We start from the raw sequence: 19,043 nt of genomic DNA, 5'->3' as shown, positions 1-19,043 counted from the left end.
GCATCTCTTATAGAATTCCTGAGCATTTCTTCCTTCTTACTATTTCTTTCTAATTGTATGGTTTCCTGACTTTGGCCTATGTTTTGAGTGTGGTTCTGGGTATTGGTCTTCTGCCCCCTCCAGTATTAGTTTGAAGTCTGTCAGATGACCTTTTAACAACATGTCTTTTAAACACGTTCTTTTCATCTTTATGAGATGCAGCCCATTTCTCTCCAGAAACCCTTCTTGCAGGAATGGTAGACCATGGCCCAGGAATCCTACATTTTCTCAACACCGTCCCTTGAGCCAGTGGTTCACCCCCAGAATCCTCTGTTCCTTTCTCAAGCCACAATCTTCACTTGGAAGCATGAACAGAAGTACCACTGGTACTCAGAGCTCTTCAGCCTTCCTGCTCAGCTCCTCCTCATCTCCTAATTTTCTTTCCAGACTCTTTTTGGCAGTGTATTAATTTTAACTTAACATCATATGTTTAGGTGTTCTTTAAAATGCATTCATGACAAACATAAGAAACTGATTTCTTTTTCTTTCAGAAGAACTAAACTACCTGTTTATTTTGCACATATTTTTCTTAGCAGCAACATGCTTATGTGTATTTTATTTTGGAAACCCCATTTGGAAACTCATAATGGTTTTGCAAAGAAATAAAGTGTTTTGTACAATAAACCTCTAAGCACCAATGCCATAAATCAGTGCTGGCCAGTACACAAAAGTAGCTGTTTTCATTTCTGAAAATAAACTTTTAGGCTCTTGTCCACTGTGACAGTTTACTAAAGAAAAAAATTGTAGAAGGAGGGCTAAATCCTCTCCCAAAGTTTTTAACTTTATCATGACAAATACATGTTCACATTTTGTTTCTGGATCCAATTGTGGAGGCTGCCATTGCTTTGAGTATAAAACAATGAATTTTGCACCCTAGATTCTTTTTTTCTTCTATGTTGATGTAAGATCCTTCACAAAGCATTGCTATTTTTGGGTAAAATAAAAATAGATTATAAATTTTTTACAATCCATTGGAAGGGTAGGTAGCCTTACATGTGTGTTTGAGCTCCAGCTCTTAATATTCTACACCACTGAATGCATCAGCTAGGCTGATGAGAGAGTTCAGCAAAACCTGAAGAATGTGTATTGTCCAGCCACGTACTGGCATTTATAAGAACTTGATTTACTTGAAATAATCTCCTCCTTCTGAACAGTTCATCAAGCACATATCAATACACATAGAAGAACTAATGCCAGGGGTTTATTTATTTTAATCTTTCTAACCTGCCTTGCAGGTTAGGGGCCTAGCACAGAATTTATCCCCAGAACTTATCTCTAGGGATTCTTCCTTCAAGCCAATTCTCTATGGTCATTGGAAAATGGGACCACAAAGCTATAGACTCTTTGATGCCCAAACAGTACAAACACTCACTTTTCCTCTGAGCTTGACATTCTGCAGAAACTGGATTCTTATTATCTGCCTCCATTTCTACCACCACCAAGTTGCTGTCCATCAAAAGAATCAGTCATACATAGATTAATAACAATCACATACAAATATAACATGTTCTAGGCATGTAGAAGACTTGTGTCTTTTTTCAGCAGAATGTATGTATGTATGGTTTTACTTTTACTCCTGCCTGCCTGCCTGCCTGCCTGCCTGCCTGCCTGCCTGCCTGCCTGCCTCTTTCTTTCTTTCTTTCTTTCTTTCTTTCTTTCTTTCTTTCTTTCTTTCTTTCTTTCTTTCTTTCTTTCTTTCTTTCTTTCTTTCTTTTCTCTTTTACTCTGGGTGGCCTTTTTAAAGAATTGATTGCTCCTGCAATTACACATTTAACAACCAAGGGCTAGGAGAGCTCCATGTACATATTCACAGAGCATCTGCTGGAGATTGCTGTTCTTCAAGCGACCACCCAAACATGAGCCCTTGGGTCAAATCAGCTACAAAGATGCTTTGCAAACTAAGGAAACTACACTGTGGTTCCCACCCGGCTGAGAAAATGCACCCTTTCCAACTGAATTGCTCTCTATGGAATTTCAGTTAAAAGAGATGCCAGTCTTTTCTCCCTATATTTGCTCACAAAGAACAACACTTAAAGATTAAAGGAGCAAGAGGTCTGTTTAAAAAAAAGAAACATAAAATGAGAGCACCTCTTAGAACAGTTAAATGTATAGTTGTGCCAAGTTTAACAAATTACAAATTAAACTTTGACCAGATGGATTTCATTTTTTTCTTCTTCTGTGTTTCTATTAATTTTTGTCTGGCTCAGTTTCTGTTTTGTTTTTGTATTATCATTTATTACTGGATATTTGTTACAGTTGAATACATGTTACTGATAATAAATAAACAAACAAATAAACAAATAAATAAATATTTTTCTAAAAAATTAAAGAGTTCACCTCATACTATTTTTGTCTATTGTAATTTCTACCTGCTTTTACTATGAAGGTTTGTTGCCAGAAATGCTGAGTTTTGGCAACTCCCTCAGGAATCCAATAGAGCGCTCCATAGGTTCCCCACATGCTCCATAGGTGCCCCCCACACATTCCATAGGTCTCCCTACACACACTCCCTGGATTTTATCTAGGGCTATCAGATCTAGCCTACAAAAATCTGAATATCCAAAAGATGGCAGCAAAGATTTAGAGTTTTGTGACTGTTTTCTGGCATCAAAAGAACACTTGGTTATTTGCAGTCTTAATATAATAGCCTTACTTTTTCTATTGATTGTTAATGCCTGCTAATAGTAGTTTGATCACTGATGGTCTGTTGGTATACATATACATCAGAATTATTTATTCATTTATTTAACAGCATTTTTGTGCACCCCAGTCTAAAATGCTGTAATGCTTATGATACAAATATTTAAAATAAGTGCAAACTTAAGGAAATACAGTATTCCATATTTAAATAGCAAATAAACATCTGACAAGTCTGCATATCTGAAAATTCTGTTTTAACTTTAAGGCTTTGAAAATTGACTTTTTAAATACTTGAAATCTTGCTGACAACAACCTAGACAGTACAAAATATTATTTCTAGCCATGCATGTCTGTAGGGGGTAAGTGATATCGGATGTGTCACAATCTAATTGATGACATGTGATACAAATGACATGAATTACATACTATACATCATCATGTCACTGTGGGCCTGACACAAATTATGTAAGCTTCAACTATGTGATGACATCCTGAGCTGTGTGACATTGTAGATTCCATTAGATATCTATGTTTCCTGAAATCTGGCTGCAGTTTTATGAACATCTGGGTTGAGAAAATGAACAGTAGGATCCTGGAGAGGTCACAAGAAAACCTGAAATAAGCTACCAGCTGCATCCTGAGGCCATTCAAGTGTGACACAGAGGAAAAGAGTAGAAGGCCACATCGCCAGAAATTTATCAAGGTGGCTGGAGAATTTTATTTTGTCTCTTTTTTATTATTGCTATCAGAAACTCTTAACAGGACTTTATGATTGTGGCAAATTCACTTACATTTCAGTAATCTGGGTCAAAGAGCTCATTCCTTATATTTTAAGCCAGCAATAAAGGGATAGTCTGACAGCCTCTTTCCACATTAAGTCTAGGAGTATGTAAGATCCATGAGCTTTGAAATCAAAACGGATGAATCTCCCAGTTTCTTATTCTTCTGTCAATTCATTCTGTGCCATTTATGAAGACTAATTTCTTATCCCCCACCCCAATCATTTAGATAAGATCTTATCCATCTGCATCCATCTGATACAGTAAACATTGTCATTCCAAACTGGGAAAGGATGAGTTTGTAGCAGCCTACCATGTATTTAGGAAAAACAAGGAACTTCTCAGAAGGAAGAAGTGGGAACAGATTCCAACTGATGAGCAAGAGCTAAACCCTCTGCTGGAATGTATGAAACTCTCAGTTCAACTTACTCCCACATTTGAACCTCAACTTCTTGTTCAATTTAGAAAGAAATGTGCAAATTTGAGTAAGTTCTTATCTAACAAATAGAAAACATAGGGTGCCCTTACCAAAAACTCACTATTGCTGCTTTCTCTGGGCCATTCCTTAAAACCGATGCTCTGATCAATATTTTAATTTCTAATAATATCCCCCAAGTACAGTCAGTCTCAAAATGCAGATTATTGCAGACTGGATGCATGAGCGTATGACAAGTATTCAGGTATCAGGTTACACACACACACCCACACACACCAGTTCTGAAAACACAAAAGCTGCTTAGATTCCTGTTGCCAGGGCAAAGTACCTGGGCAGAGAAAGAGAGAAGTAACAGAGAACATGATAATTGTTATTTTAACAAGCTGGAGAAAGTTCTCAATATTTTACTGTGGGAACACGAAGCTATTGCAGCTCACTAAGCAAGGCTGTGAGCAGTCTAGTTTGACAGCTCATAGTTTCTGTGTTGCAATAGCCTGAGGCTAAAGTTCACTTGCCAGTTCAGACTCAGTGTATATTTAAAGCTTTCCCATCCTATTGCCGAGGGCATCTGATCGCTGCATGTGTGACAGGGAGATATTTGTAATAGACATTGGCACTCTGACCAAAGGAGGACTTACTGTGGCCTTTTTATCTTTTCCAGGCTAGATCACCTGTTTCTAGAGTCCACCCTCTCCTCAGGCCAGGAAGCCATCAAGCAGTAGCCTGGAAAGTCTAGTGCTCCAACTGTTCTCTAGTCTCTCCTCCAAGTTCATTACCTGCCTCAACATGCAAATTAAGTAGGAGCATGGGATTTTCATTTAGTTTTTTAGTTAATGAATTTATAACCTGTTTTTCTGTTTATATAAACATGTAGGGCAGCTTAAAACAAATTGAAAAATACAGAATATAACACATAACAATAAAAAAAAATGCAATTAAAATCAGAGAGCCAGTTTGGTGTAGCACTTAAGGCACCAGACTAGAAACCGGGAGATTGGGACTTCTAGTCCCACCCTAGCCATAAAGCCAGCTGGGTGACTATGGGCCAGTCATTCTCTCTCAACCCTAGAAAGGAGGAAAGGGCAAATCACTTCTGAAAATATTGCCAAAAATGTTGCCAAAAAATGTTGTCCAGGCAGTAGCCAGGAGTCAAAAACTGACCCGAAGGCACAAAACCCCCCCAAATAAATAGAATAATAAATAAATGAAATCAAAGCACAACTTTAATTCTGATATCATTAAATTAATTAATCATTAAAATTTGGGTAAAAGAGGAGAATTTTGCCATTTTTCCAAAATACTGAGACGATGGAGCCAAACATATCTACAGTATTTATTTGCTTGTTTGTTCATTAGGTTTATATTCCATCTTTTGTACAGGAACTGTTCTGGAGGTCTTCAAGACTGTCCCAAGAAGGTAGAAGGCATTTCTTGTTCTAGATAAGATCACAATTGGCACACCAGCTGAAGCTGGACAAAGGCTTTAATGGCACAGTCTCTGCCTACTTCTCCTGCAGAGCCATGAGTTTAGGAAGAGCTTAAAATTACAAACCTGCTGCCTGTGAAGAGCACTGCAACATCAAGAGTCAAAGTTGGTATAACCCTAGAGTCACTGAGCTTCTGAATGAATAGCCACTCTGTCTTTCTTGGGTTGAGTCTGAGCCTGTTTCTCCCTGACAGCTTGAGGAAAACACGGTCAGGACTTCTACTGCTTTTCTCGTTCAGCCCTGAGTAGAGAGAGAAAGATGAGTGCCATCAGCATATTGACTGTTTGGAGAGATGACCTCTCTAAATAGCTTCAGATAGCTGTTAAACAGTGTCATCTCCTAAATCTCTAATTCTATACATTTGTATCTATTTCTATAATTCTATTTCTTATCTGATAAATCTATACCAATAATCTGTACATAGGGTTCTATAGCCTATTTCTATAAACTTACACTTATTAGCTATATTTATATAAGAACCAAACTTATAACCTATGACTTGCTAATGGGCTACTTCCCTTATGAGTTAGTTCCTCATACCCTGTTCCTTTTTCCACAGCATCTTTTCACTGTCCCTTGCTGACACCCTCCAAACTTTAGACATAGGGAGGAACTGAGTCCTTTTCCTCCCTGTCTCCATCTCAGCCAACTTTCTTCTACTGTGTCAATGGACTGACCTCTATTGACCATTGGGACTGCTGGGCAGGTGGTGCTGGGATTTTCCAACCTTTAACTCTGCTGAACCTACTTTCATGTGGTACGGCTGATCTGAAATATAATTCATATGCATAGGCTTTGGAAATCTTAAAGCTTACTCAGTGGACTATTAGAGTATGCTCATGTTTCTTGCTATGCCTTCTGAGGCATTACTGTTAGTTTAGTTATTTCTGAATATTTCTACTAGTGGGAGAAAATATTCTTCTTGCTTAGTGTTTATGAGATAACAGGATGATGGCTCAGCTTGAAGTACTTGGCAGTGCATGAAAGTACCCATTTGCCACAACCACAAGTTCTATGCCAGCTTTTTCACTGGCAGCAGCAGTGCTCTTAATATACCCAGGTATCTACTTTCCAAGGTGCCTTTCTCCCTTCCACATTAGCCCCACATAAAGTAGTTAAGACAAGATGTAACTAAGGCAAAGATAACACTAGTTTGAGGAGCAATCCTAAATTGAAACCTGGTGTGTCTGGGAAAGTGGAACTTCATTCAACTGTTTCCTCACCATACAGTTTTAATTTCTGCTTCTTCTCCCTCATCTTCCCATTACTGAGATTAAACAGTATCAAGAGTACAATATCTTCCTTGGGATTAGATGGTAGGGAGCAGTGGAGGTGGTTGTCATCAGTATGTACTGTATATCTAAACCTCCAAATGATCTCCCCCAGAAGTTTCATCAGATTTGAAACCACATAGAAGACATCACAGGTCAACAATCTAGGAATTGAACAGTATCCTCCAGCGCTACTTTCTAAGTGTGTTCTGACAGAAAGGATGGAAACCACCATATAGTAGTATCAACCTAGCCATTGTTAATAGTACTGAAAGCCATCCGGAGCTTCAGAGGAATTAGAACTGCACTCTCCCCTGCTACATTCCAGGTTAGGTCATCCATCAAGGTGACCAAAGCACTTTTAGTACCATATCCCAGAAAGAATACTGACTGTAGTATTTCCACATAATCAGTTCCATCCAGATGCATGCAAGGCCACCCTTTACTATATCACCTTACAAAGATGGGATATTTGGGGCTTGCCTATAATTAGAAAGGTCTCTTGGGCTTTTTTAGCAGAAGCTTTATAACTGCCTCTTTAAAGCGGGCAGGAGCACCTCCTGCTCTCAAGAAAGCATTGTCCATTGTGCAGCTAACAGTATCCCTACACTCAAATGCAGCAACAAACACTAGCAATTGGTAGACTGTCGGATGGAGTTTCTGACCAATGAGATGGAATTTCTATAGATTAATGCTACAGGAAACTGGGAGACTGTGAGCTCTAGTCTCACCTTAGGCACAAAGCCAGCTGGGTGACTTTGGCCATTCACTTTCTCTCAGCCCTAGGAAGGAGGCAAGGGCAAACCACCTCTTAAATCTTGCCAAGAAAACTGCAGGGACTTGTCCAAGGCCGAAGGCACACCCACATCCACATCCACAAACAGCTACACTAATTCCAGCTGCAGTCTTAGAATCACCTGGTGGACAGAGCTGGGAGAGGTTGACTCTCCCCTTCTCTCAGCCAGCTCTCCATTATATATGCCAGGACAGCACTTTATCCTATATTACATCCTGGATAAGTAGCAACTCATCTGGCATTAAAAAGCCAGACCTTTAGATTATAGGGTCACCTAAGCTACATTTTTTTGACTAAACTGCAACTGAAAGGAAAAAAGACCAGCCACTACTGTGTCCTCTCTTCGCTGCAATGCCAAGCTGTAGCGTCCCATCAAATCCCGCCCCCCTGCCCCCCCCACACACAGTTACTACTTTCATACTGGCACTTATGCCAGGCTCCATTCCCCACCCTCCTACCATCTCCCTCACACAACCCACAACAGTTTGTCAGTTGTTCAAGCTCAGGAGTAACACTCAAAAACAGTCCCTGTTCTCATAGGCATCCATTCCTAACCACAGTGATGTCAAAATATTGAAAAGTGCATTGTGATGTCACAATGCAAGCTCCACCCTTTTCTACCTGCATCACGAGGTCTCATGCAAGCATGTACTGTAAGTGGAAGATTTTGTGCTGTAGTGCATGTTTCATCAAGCATGCAGAAAGGGGCAGTGAAGCTGTAACTTGTTCCATTCTCCATATCCTTGTGCAGTTTAGAAACCTGATGAAATTGTAGGTTCCACAACTAGAAACAGTTCCCCAATTCAGAAGGCGGGAGCAGATATGACAACCAGTAGACCCAAAAAAGCAGGCCTAAACATAATACTCCTTTTCAGTTCCCTTTGTTTCCTTAAAATATGGGTGAAAGGGCTTTGAATACATTTGGCCTTCTTCCTTGTGAAAAAAGTGAGAATAAACTTTGATCTGATTTGCGAAGCAGTTGTAGAAAGATGTTCACATTAGCCATGACTGGTTTTCTCCTCTCACAAAGAGCCTAAAGATTCTAACTTTTCAACTAGGCTTCAGTCAGAGATGTCTGGTGTGCCAAGAACAAAGTATTTCATAGGCCTGGAGCCTGAAGTAATGCTGGATTTCACAGGGAATGTGCTTCATTGAACCCCTTGACTCTTCTTACAGGGAAAAAAAAATAGAACATGCCATTTCCATCTGAATAAATGAGTTCCCTCCCCTTCAGTATTTTAAGCTAATGGACTCATACATTTGGCTTAAAATGTACAGTATAAGGGACTCCATCACATTAAAACAGTGAAAATTGTTTTATCTTCCTTTTCTGTGGAAGTGGGACTCAACCCCCACATGTGGAACTCAACTCCACACGTGACTGTACCAATAATTTCTGTTTGGGGACAGAAGCAAAGTATCACTGCAGTTACCTTGGAATAACAATTGCATGATTTAACATTGCAACTTTGATTCATGTTCAGTAGCTCTGAGGCATTCTGTATCAATAGCTGAATTATTTGATTTGATTTACCGGCTACATCCTCAATACTGCTTTTGTGATACTTTTATAAGCCCCTTATTCATGGGTGAGATCCTGGTCTGCTATATATTTGATGCCTGAAAGAGGGAAGCGGGTTGGAGGTACGTGGCTGGAGGTATATGGTTTTAGCCTGTGTTCATGTTAATGGCAAGTTGAAGATCTAATATATGGCATCCCATGGTGGATACAGATGACCATATGACATGTTTATTTGCCAGATAAAGCAAAAATTCTTAACACTTGGCAGGATGATTCAGAGGTTAAATATAGGCATTTACCATAGTAGGCTAAGGGCATCAAAATAGCTTGCTGAATCAGATCAGTCGAGCATTGTTTTCTCACCCTGACCAACCAGCTGCTTCTAAGTATGCAAAACCACCATCCTGCTTATGTTCCCCAGAAACTTGCCCCACGGGACACATTGCTTGGTAGCTAACTGAATACGGACTCTTTCTACATACAATGTACTGAATGTGTGTTGGTTTATGCCTATATAAGAATTCCTTCTTTCCTTCCTTGTCTTCCGCACTGCCTATAGACTGACCAGGCAACAAAATTGTCTTCACTCAAAAGGACAGAATGGACAATTGATTCATGAAGTTTATTTTTGGTAAGTTAATTCTTGATGACCCAATGCAGGTTTTTACTTGAGTCTTCTCATGGTCAAGAAATCAAAGGACGTTGATTAGTTTCAGGCCCCATTTTGTTAACTCTCCTAACCTGGCATAGTCCAATCATTTATCCATTTCCTATATTTGTACCCTGCCTTTCCTGCAGGAACTCAAGATGGCATCCACAGAACTTCCTCCTCCTGCATTTCCCCACAGCAACCCATGTGTAGTAGGTTGGACTGAAAATGTGACTGGCCCAAAGCCACCAGCGAGCATCTATGCTTCAGAGTGGACTAATTTATTGAAAAGGAGGACAATGATTTCCTGATTGGTAGCCACAAAGATGATTTTATTCTGAGCTGGTAGAAGAATAAAGTTTAAAACTTACTTCAAAATATATAAATACTGGTTCCTTTTTCTAAAGTTCTTCTTTCAGTTCCCCATTTGCCTCCATAACAGCTGTGCACTGAATTTTCTTCTGCTAGGTCTTTTTGTGGTTTTCTTAAGGCTGGATGAGACAACATGCCTTTTCACTCCTATTGTGCAGCAAAGAACCTTGGCAATTCTGCTTTTGGAGAATAACCGTACCCAACCTACTATTGCCGTACCCATATTATTTTGGAGAATAACCGTACCCAACCTGACATTCTTTGGCTCTTTAAAGGTCTATTTACCCATTTGTGCATTTGTTTTCTAAATTACATAATTGCACATGTGTTTCTGTTTCTTGGGATGCATAGAATTACAGTATATAGTTCATGTTTATTTGTGGAAGAAAGCTCAAGTAATTATAATATCTAGAAGGAGAGGTAGAGTTTACAATCTTGTAAGAAATTTTGCTATAAATTTTAGCTTAAGCTGACTGGTATTAAATGGTACTACTTCAGGTGAGGAGATAGGTGTTTGAGTATTTCCCCAGGTGATGGAGAAGAAGGAATTGGTGCACGGCCCAAACTGCATGTCAAGATGAAGGATTCACCCTTGCATATAGACAATGCCAGTTCATCTGCAATCAAAGGAAAGCAATCGAGAACAAAGCTGATCACTGGATATTGGTATGCCACTGTTGTAATAATATAGAAATAAACATTCCTTCATCCCTGAGCCTTGTATGTTAGATAAGAAAATCTAAAAACAATGCTTTCCTTGTCCTGAGATGTTCCTATCTAACAATGGAGTTAAGAAAAAGTAATGGCAAACTGTACCTGAGGCATTAACTGGCTGGACAAGGCTCAAGAGGAGAGCATCCACAAAATAGCAAGGCACTATTTTTATTGCCTTAAAAAGTTAACAAAACCATTTCAGGCAAAGTATTAGGAGATATAGAAATTCACTGGAATATTGGGTAAAGAGACTTTTAAAAATAAGGATGAGGCCACTGCCATTTATTTCAGGAAAATATGTCCAGTATGATCACTATTTTTCAGCCTGATTTATCTCATAAAGTTGTTGTTAGCATAAAATAAGGGGAAAACCCCAATATGGGCAAGCCTTGAGCTTCTAGTGATAGAATTGTGATACTAATGAAATTATTTGACACACAGGTAATCTTATTCCTTGCTATAATTCCAAAGTTTTCCTCCAAAAGTAAAGAATGTACAATCCTCTAGATTTTCTTGGATTCTAATTCTTATCAACCTCAGAGAGACCAACCAATTATTAGGGATATGGGAACTTGGGAGTTAAATAAGCTGTAGGGTCTACAGATTTTTCTCCCTTATTCTAAATATATCAACACACAAAACTGAAGACTATGAAGTCTGTATGTGGAGCTTTTCCCGCTCGCCAACCTATTACTTTCCTAGTTGTCACATGTGAATTCACTGGCTTAACATTGTCTACATGTGAGCATGACTGCTGTGAGTGAAAACTTCCATAAGTGTGGATTCCATTTCTTTTACTTGTGTCCAAGGTTTCCTGATGATTTAAGGGAAGAAAGGAATGGCTGCAGCTTCAGTATTATAAGATAATGCAGATGGAGGTAGACCTCTGAGATAAAACCTCTGTTTCATCTCAGAGGTCAAACTCAAACTCCAAAACATGCTGAAATCATTTGTCATAATTATGAAGCGTACAGCCAACCACTTCCATACTGCCAAGAAAATTATATGGCCGTGTCCAAAGTCAAGCTTGAGTTGAAAGAAACTTTACCTTTTTTATGCATTTAAGATGAAACTCAAATTTTATTACAAATGTATTGTTTATTCAAGGGTTTTGATGAGGAAGAACTCCATGGCTATTTTATTGTGAGGGTGTATTTTCAGACGTGGGAAGAACAAAAGATATTAAAGTTAGAACCATATGTGTAAACCAAAGCTAATCGGCCGCATTGACCAAACTGTAGCTTGCATCATGCAAATTCCCTAATATCAACAATGAGGGTTTTTTAAAAAAGTTAAAATGTAGAATTGCATGGAAGATTTTCAAAGCACAGGAGGGAAGAAATGAAAAACCACAGGTTCTTGCTAAAGCACACAAACTGCATTGTTCAGGGACTTGCTTATTGCTATCATTTAAGATTACAGACTGTCTTTCAGAGAGCTCATGTCAGCATGTGCAATACCTCATATGTGCCCAAGTGGCTTTTGACAACAGCCCCGCACATGACATTGCAAAAGCCTTTTGAATGCTAAACTTCAAAAAGGCTTGCCATTTATCCAGATCTGGGGGTGGCATGCTATGAAAGAGCAGAAGGAAACCCAGGTTTGGGCTGTCACCTACAGAGCCACATTCAACTGACACAATTCAATTTTACTTTGCATAAAATATCTAAATACAAATGTAACTCCAGGCTATTGCAACTGAGGGGAGAATGGTATGATTATCACTATAAAACTTCAGGCTTCATTTTCAAAAGATATCTAGAGCTGAACATTCAAACGATCCCTTGAAAGGTCATAGGCATCCCCTCCCAACTTCAGTGGCAAAACTATCATGAAATGTGTGTAAGACACAGGTGTGTAACACACAAGTTGTACACCATGATGCCATAATGCACATTTTGTCACTTGTTCCCTCTTGCCTCACCCGCAGACACCTTCGAGAAAGGTGAAATTGTGGGAGTGTGGGGACTGTGAGCCTCAGACCAGAAATAGAGACAGAATCTTAAACCTGGAAATTTATTCTACAGTATTTTTTTTAAAAAGAGTGCAATTTTAAAAAGAGCATTACAATTTAAAGATTCCTAATACATAAGTAGAAGCTAATGATTCTGCCAGTATATATGTACATGAATGTTAGATGGTTCTCTGACTCTAGCCAAAAATATTCCTTGACAAAACTATGTAGAAACAAAATCCTATTGTTAGCACCTTACAAAAAAATTGACTATTAATCTCATTGGCTTTGAGAACATAAATATAGTTTAGACTCTTGAGTTCCACCAATTGTTTTAGAAGTGAATGAGAAAGTATAGTTTAAGTGATTGCACTTTGGTCTATAGACAGAATATAGAAAAACAAAATGGAAGCCAACCTGAGAATTATTTAGACTAGAGTGCTCAATTTCTTCATTTTCTGCAGCTAAAGCCCAAATATGTCATAGAAACCTCTGGAAAAAATAATTTATGGGAGAAACCTATTCAGTGGAACAGAGCAGGGTTATGTACATAAGATCCAAGGCACAGTCACTAGCTAACAAGTTCCATCAGAAGACATGGAAAAGCTGTTCCTTTGAGAATTGAAACAGCTTTTGCCCAGTGAAGTATAAGGCATTGGGCAAAACAGTTTAATGGATGGGCCGAGCATATGATACCTTGTTCTATTTCTGATAGCACCTACAAATACCAGGTGGTTTCTTTTGGAAGTGCTAACCTGAGAGATATACATTTATGTGACTATCCAGTAAAAGCATTCTTTGCTTAAGCTCATCTGGCCTAAATCATTTTGGAATAGATATTCCCTAAATTATCAGCTACCATTGAGGACAAATTAATCTTATTAAATGATGAGTGTATCTGGGGTGTGCGTGTGTGTGTGTGGCTTTCATTTTCTTTCCTTTATTTCAATTTGAAAAGAAGATCATTTTTGTGTAAAGATAATTCCACCTACATGGTGGTGTTTGGTTCTGTTTTAATTTAGGCCTTGCGTTCAGCAGTAAAAATTAGCTGAATTCTTGATTGTGCTTGACATGTAGATTAGCTGTCACTTTACTGCTTCATCCTGGCTAACAGTCTGGAATACACAGGAGCTGAAAAAAAGAAAGAAGCAGACACAGCTGTAAAGCACAAGTAGCATTATTTGATCTCTGCCTACTGCCACATCACTAATATGCACTAAAATTAAAATCAGTATTCAGGTACTATCTTTATTCCAGGCAAACTGATACTCTGCAATGAACCAGAACTCCCATAATTCTCTAACTGTTGACTATGTTGGTGAGGGCATGTAATGGGCTGTGAGAATAACCTTGAGAGACAGGAAAAAGAGCCATAGCCTAGACAACAGTCTGATAGTCCAAAGGAGGGATGGGGTGGAATAAGCATCTCAGAAGAGACCCTCCCTAATTCTATGGAATGTAAAAGGTACATTCAGACTTATAAGATTCTGTTACTGTAACCTTATAATAAAAGTAGTATTAGTATTTATAACTTTGGTTTCTTGGGCTGGACTACCTTGAAGGACTGACAGGGCGTATGGAAGTTGTTAGCTTGGAATAATTTGTTTTCCCTTAACCTAGTTTGTATTGTATACAGCCTGTTTATTTGGAAAATTATTCAGTTATAATGGTGTCCTCTGATCAACAGAATGTTCACGGATCAACATCTTAGACCAGGTTTAGACATGGAGCAGAATTAGGAAGGAATAAAATGGCAGAATGAACTGTACTCACTTCAGATTGCAAGTAGGGGAAATACATTTTTTTTTAAAATTCTAAATGAGTTTTGAGCTGGCTTCCTTGATGTGGTAGTTTTTAAACAGATTTTTAAACAAAAATGTCAGAATATAATGTATGTGCTAAAATTTTCTGTCAATGCCTTTCTGCAAGTGCATCTGATAAATATTTTTTTCCTTCATCAAGAAGTGCCCAAATCAGTGCCCAAACTAGGGCATTTATTTTGTTTTTTTATTAGCAGTATTTATAACCTAGCCCAATCCCAAAAGTCTCTGGTTATGTCTAAATTCAACAAAGCAATGTTACAGAACAAGTTATCAAGTCAATATGTATGATAAAAGCAGTTGAAGTTTTGCTGAAATAATATAGCTTTTACAAGTAGTCCTCAACCTATGACCACAATCGGGACTGGAAAATCTGTTAAGTGGTGCAGTCATTAAGTGAGGCATTATGTGATTGCATCTGATTTTATAACTTTTTTGCAGCAGTCGTTAAGCAAATCATGCGGTCCCTATTGATTTTGCTTGTCAGAAGCCAGCTGAGGTCACAAATGATGATCATGTGACCCCAAGATGCTGCAACTGTCATAAATACATGCCGGTTACCAAGTCTCCGAATTCTGATCATATACTGCAAGGACTCTGCCACAATCATAAGCGTGAGGAAGGTCGTAAGTCACTTTTTCAGTGTCATTGTAACTTTGAACGGTTGCTAAACGAATGGTCGTAAGTCAAGGACTACCTGCACTTGTTTACAAAAAGCTAAGAAGGTAGGGACTCTTGGGGAGCAGGGTCAGCGTTCCAAAGAGTAAGAGGCTGCTGTCCTCCATGCTGTTCATGGAGGCTGCTGTCCAGTCCCTCTTCTATGTACTTCTTGCAGGGAGGGGGCAGATATTCTCAGCAGGCCCTCTCTAGATGACTGGACCAGGCAGGCAGATTCAATTTTGTCAAGGTGTTGCTTTCTCTATAGAAGCACACTGGATCCAGATGTTGAAATCATTCCAGCAACAATCTAAAACATTTCTGTTTACTTTAGAGATACTGTATATGTGTGTGTGCGTGTGAGGGAGAGTGCTCTAAGAAGAGTATTAGCTTAGCTAATACCATTTAAGGTTATATTGTGTTTTCTGATTTAACAGAATTCTGAGCAGAATGAAGGGTGCTAAACTATTCCAAAAGGGTTTAAGAATGGCATCAATGAGCCACAGTCTGAAGTAATCTAATCCGCTTTGCCACTTAACAATTCTACCTTTTCATTTAGTTGCATCGCTAAATCAAGATTCACTCTTACATTCTGGCAGACAAAAGAAACAAATCTGATAAGAGTTTTGATAGGGAAATCTCACCACTGAATGACAATGAAGATTAAGACCAATGATTAAGTCATATAGATAATTAGCTCACAGATATGGTATTTGGCCTCCGGCAGTTATTTTCATCTTTTCACTGAAGATATGGATTCAAAATTTATTGGGAATCTTTTTATTCTTTCATCAGATGCTGTTTAACTAATCACAGCAGGATTTTGGAAAGCAGCAGTGGATGAAAACCTGTCAGTTACGCAATGTGGAGCTGATGGTTGGAGGTGGGAGAAAGGAAACAGTGCTTAAGCCATAAATATGTCTATTTTCATAAATTATGACAAACAACTATTTTGAAACCTGGGCAATGCACTCTATATCTGTTGTCTTGGCACACTACAACCATTTGCAGGTTGGCTCAGATATTCATGCCAACGTGATGTGATCATGACAGTAGTTCTTCTCACCTTCCCTTGGCAATATCTGCCAAGTTGTATTTGACAAAAAAAGAGAATAGTATATTGGCTCCTTAAAGCAGGAGTATGCAAGCTAATGCCAAGATTATTTTCTTAGCTATTATACCTCTTGCTGATTGCACCAGAGGCAAAAGTGTGTGTGTGTGTGTGTGTGTGTGTGTATGTGTGTGTACTATGTAAGACTGTAAAGAAGATCCATGCTGAACCAGACTGAAGGCGTATTTAGTCCAGCTTCTGTCTTCACAAAGGCCAGGTGAATGCCTCCAGCAAGATCATTAAGTAGGGTAACATAGCACCCTTCTACTTATGTTTCCTAGCACATGAAGTTGAGAAGCATTCAGCTCTGATACAGTTATTGCTTTGTTTAGGCATCCATGAATTGCCTTATCTTCCATAAGCTTGCAAATTCCAATATAAAGCCATCTCAATCAAATGCCTCTTCCTTCCAGTTTACACTATTTATAAACATCAGCTGAATTGTTGGCTACCATGTGCCAGTATGTTTTAGCAATGATTGCATATCTCTGTCTAATGAGGGTTCAGTGAACGCTCTGATTCTGTACAGTCTACATACAAAAGGGTTTATGTAGACTGTTGCAGATATAGCAACTTCCTCACGTGGTGTTTCTCGCTCATGCTTGTGAGCTAAAACCCATTCCAGTCATTTCTTAGAACATTTCCATCTGGCTCCACAGCGGTTAGAATGCCTATAAGTATAGGTGTCTGGCACAAACTGTGATTATGGAAAAAATAATAATAAAATAAAATGTGTGTTGAGATGTCGTGACACAGACCCCATTATACACGTGGTACAACATAGGTTTTGTCATTCCCTTCCCCTGGGGATGCCTGGGCCTGTAGGATGACACCCAAGTAGAAAGTCCTTAGTCTTATTTCATATTACAAAAGTACTGTTTAAAGAAGCCAGAATATGTCACGTACCAAGCCGAGCATCCCTTAGCGAAACCTGTCAAGAACAAAAGAAAAAAAGATCAGTGGGGAAATAGAGGCCCAAACCCAGAGAATGTCAGGCAATATCTGTGTGCCTTTCAAAGCATCAGAGTCCTCTCTTCTTGCAGTCCTTTCCACACAACTCCAAAACAATTTTGGACAGTTAGGAAAGCTTTCAGAGGGGCTCTGATGCTACACAGGGCTTCTATTAGAAAAGAATCCTGGCAGAAGAGCAGACAGTCCACAAGGATATTTTGGATCACAGGCCTTGTAGACCATGCAAATGGGGTAGGAAAATATTTAATGGAAATTTTACCCAGCTGCAACCCAGCAATTCTCAGCAGTATACTGACATAAAAGATCCATGGCACAGTTAGTAATCAGTATATAATAAAGCAATTAAAAGCATTACAGGCTATCTCTAAAACCAGTTCCTATGGTGTTCTTCAACTGACACAGCCCTCTGAAAAAGCTTGGCTTGACTGGCTTCTGGCGGGTCAGAAATAGCCCACTCAACTTGATTGCCCAAGGGAGACGTGGGCACAACAAAGGGACCACTAGGCAGAAGTCCTTCCTCCCATCCTCAGCCCCTCAATGTTGCAAGGGGGGGGGGAATACAAGCCATTTGGGCCAGTCATTTTCTCTCAGCCCAACTCACATCACAGGGTTGTTGTTGTTGTGGGAAAAGCAGGAGGAGGAAGCATCATGTACACTGCCTTGAATGGTACAAAATAAAAGTGAGATACAAATCTAGCATATAAATAGACAAATAGGCTGGATGAGAGATGTAGTGTGGTTTCGTAAACAGCTGCAGTGACATTCTGATCCAAGGAAGCGAGTTCACTTACAAGTTTAAAACTGACAACTCAGGCCAAGGCTAAAGCAAATCTCATTGTAATTATACATGTTGAGCCTGTTCAGTCAATCCTTTCCATCCCAATTTTCTATGTGTAGAAAAATTAAAACTGAGTCTGGATTTTGCATAACTGTCTCTGACTCCCTCATGATGCGTGTGTGTGTGTGTGTGTGAGAGAGAGAGAGAGAGCACGCGTGTGAGCACACACATGAGGGAATTGCATTTACTGAATGTTTTTAATCCAAAAACACACCTTGATCACATAACCAGAACATTAAATGACAATTTTAGAAAAATTGCTATATGTTGATTTAAGCATTATATGTACCTTGGATAATGCAGAGGCATGCCTGAAGATTTCCGGAGAATGATCTGCAGGTTCATCACTTCTTTCATTAGTTTTAGCAGCTGAGGAATAACATTCAAATATATTTAGTGTGTGTGTGTGGGGGGGGAACCTGTATTCTTTAATTCACAGATCAAAACACATTATTTTGTTGAAATGTTTTCATTTGGAATTTTTATCTTTTTTCCCCCCTATTTTGTTACTTTAAGCAATGTTAACCAATACACATTTTTGCAATAAAATTAATGGAATCCAAGCACAAAGGCTTCATCAATCCTACTGAATCAGTACCCTGCCCAGGTAATCAAACACTGCAATTGTCCATATAGAGTATGATGCAGGCCCTTTAACATTCTTATTTCTGAGTCAGCCCCTGGTCCACTCAGCACGGCCTATCATAACAGCAACTTGTTCCCAGGGTTTCAGCTGGAAGTCTTATCCAGCTGTATCCTGCTGATTTGAGACAGATAGAAAAGGCAGATAACTATTTCCTAACCTGGTGCCTACTATTCAGAGGTACTGAAGCTACAACTCCCATAGCGTTTGGTCAGCATGCTGGCTGCAGAGTTGTAATCCCAATGTCACAGAGTTGATTCTCATTAGTGATCATAAATATGGTCACTCTATTCTAGAATTTGGGTTTTTTAGTCCACTTTTTCAACCACCTGAAAGGTTTGCA

The 19,043-nt window shown here is 39.0% G+C and overlaps 1 protein-coding gene across 1 annotated transcript in view; it reads right to left on the bottom strand.

Moving 5' to 3' along the window:
- Positions 1 to 12,707: 12,707 nt before the first annotated feature.
- Positions 12,708 to 19,043, bottom strand: part of TGFBI (transforming growth factor beta induced) — a 47,402-nt gene continuing 41,066 nt past the window's right edge. The window contains exons 15-17 of the mRNA XM_007424730.3: positions 18,347 to 18,426; positions 17,154 to 17,178; positions 12,708 to 13,790 (exon numbers count right to left, since the gene is read on the bottom strand). Of these exons, the coding sequence (XP_007424792.3) occupies positions 13,750 to 13,790; positions 17,154 to 17,178; positions 18,347 to 18,426 (146 nt within the window). The 3' untranslated portion in view covers positions 12,708 to 13,749. The remainder of the gene's footprint in view (positions 13,791 to 17,153; positions 17,179 to 18,346; positions 18,427 to 19,043) is intronic.

The sequence above is a fragment of the Python bivittatus genome, unplaced genomic scaffold (genome assembly GCF_059951505.1).
Source record: "Python bivittatus isolate LINGU-HERP-01145 unplaced genomic scaffold, Pbiv_v1 ctg000080_np1212, whole genome shotgun sequence".
NCBI classification, from domain to species: domain Eukaryota; kingdom Metazoa; phylum Chordata; class Lepidosauria; order Squamata; family Pythonidae; genus Python; species Python bivittatus.
This window is presented reverse-complemented; position numbering and strand designations above follow the sequence as displayed.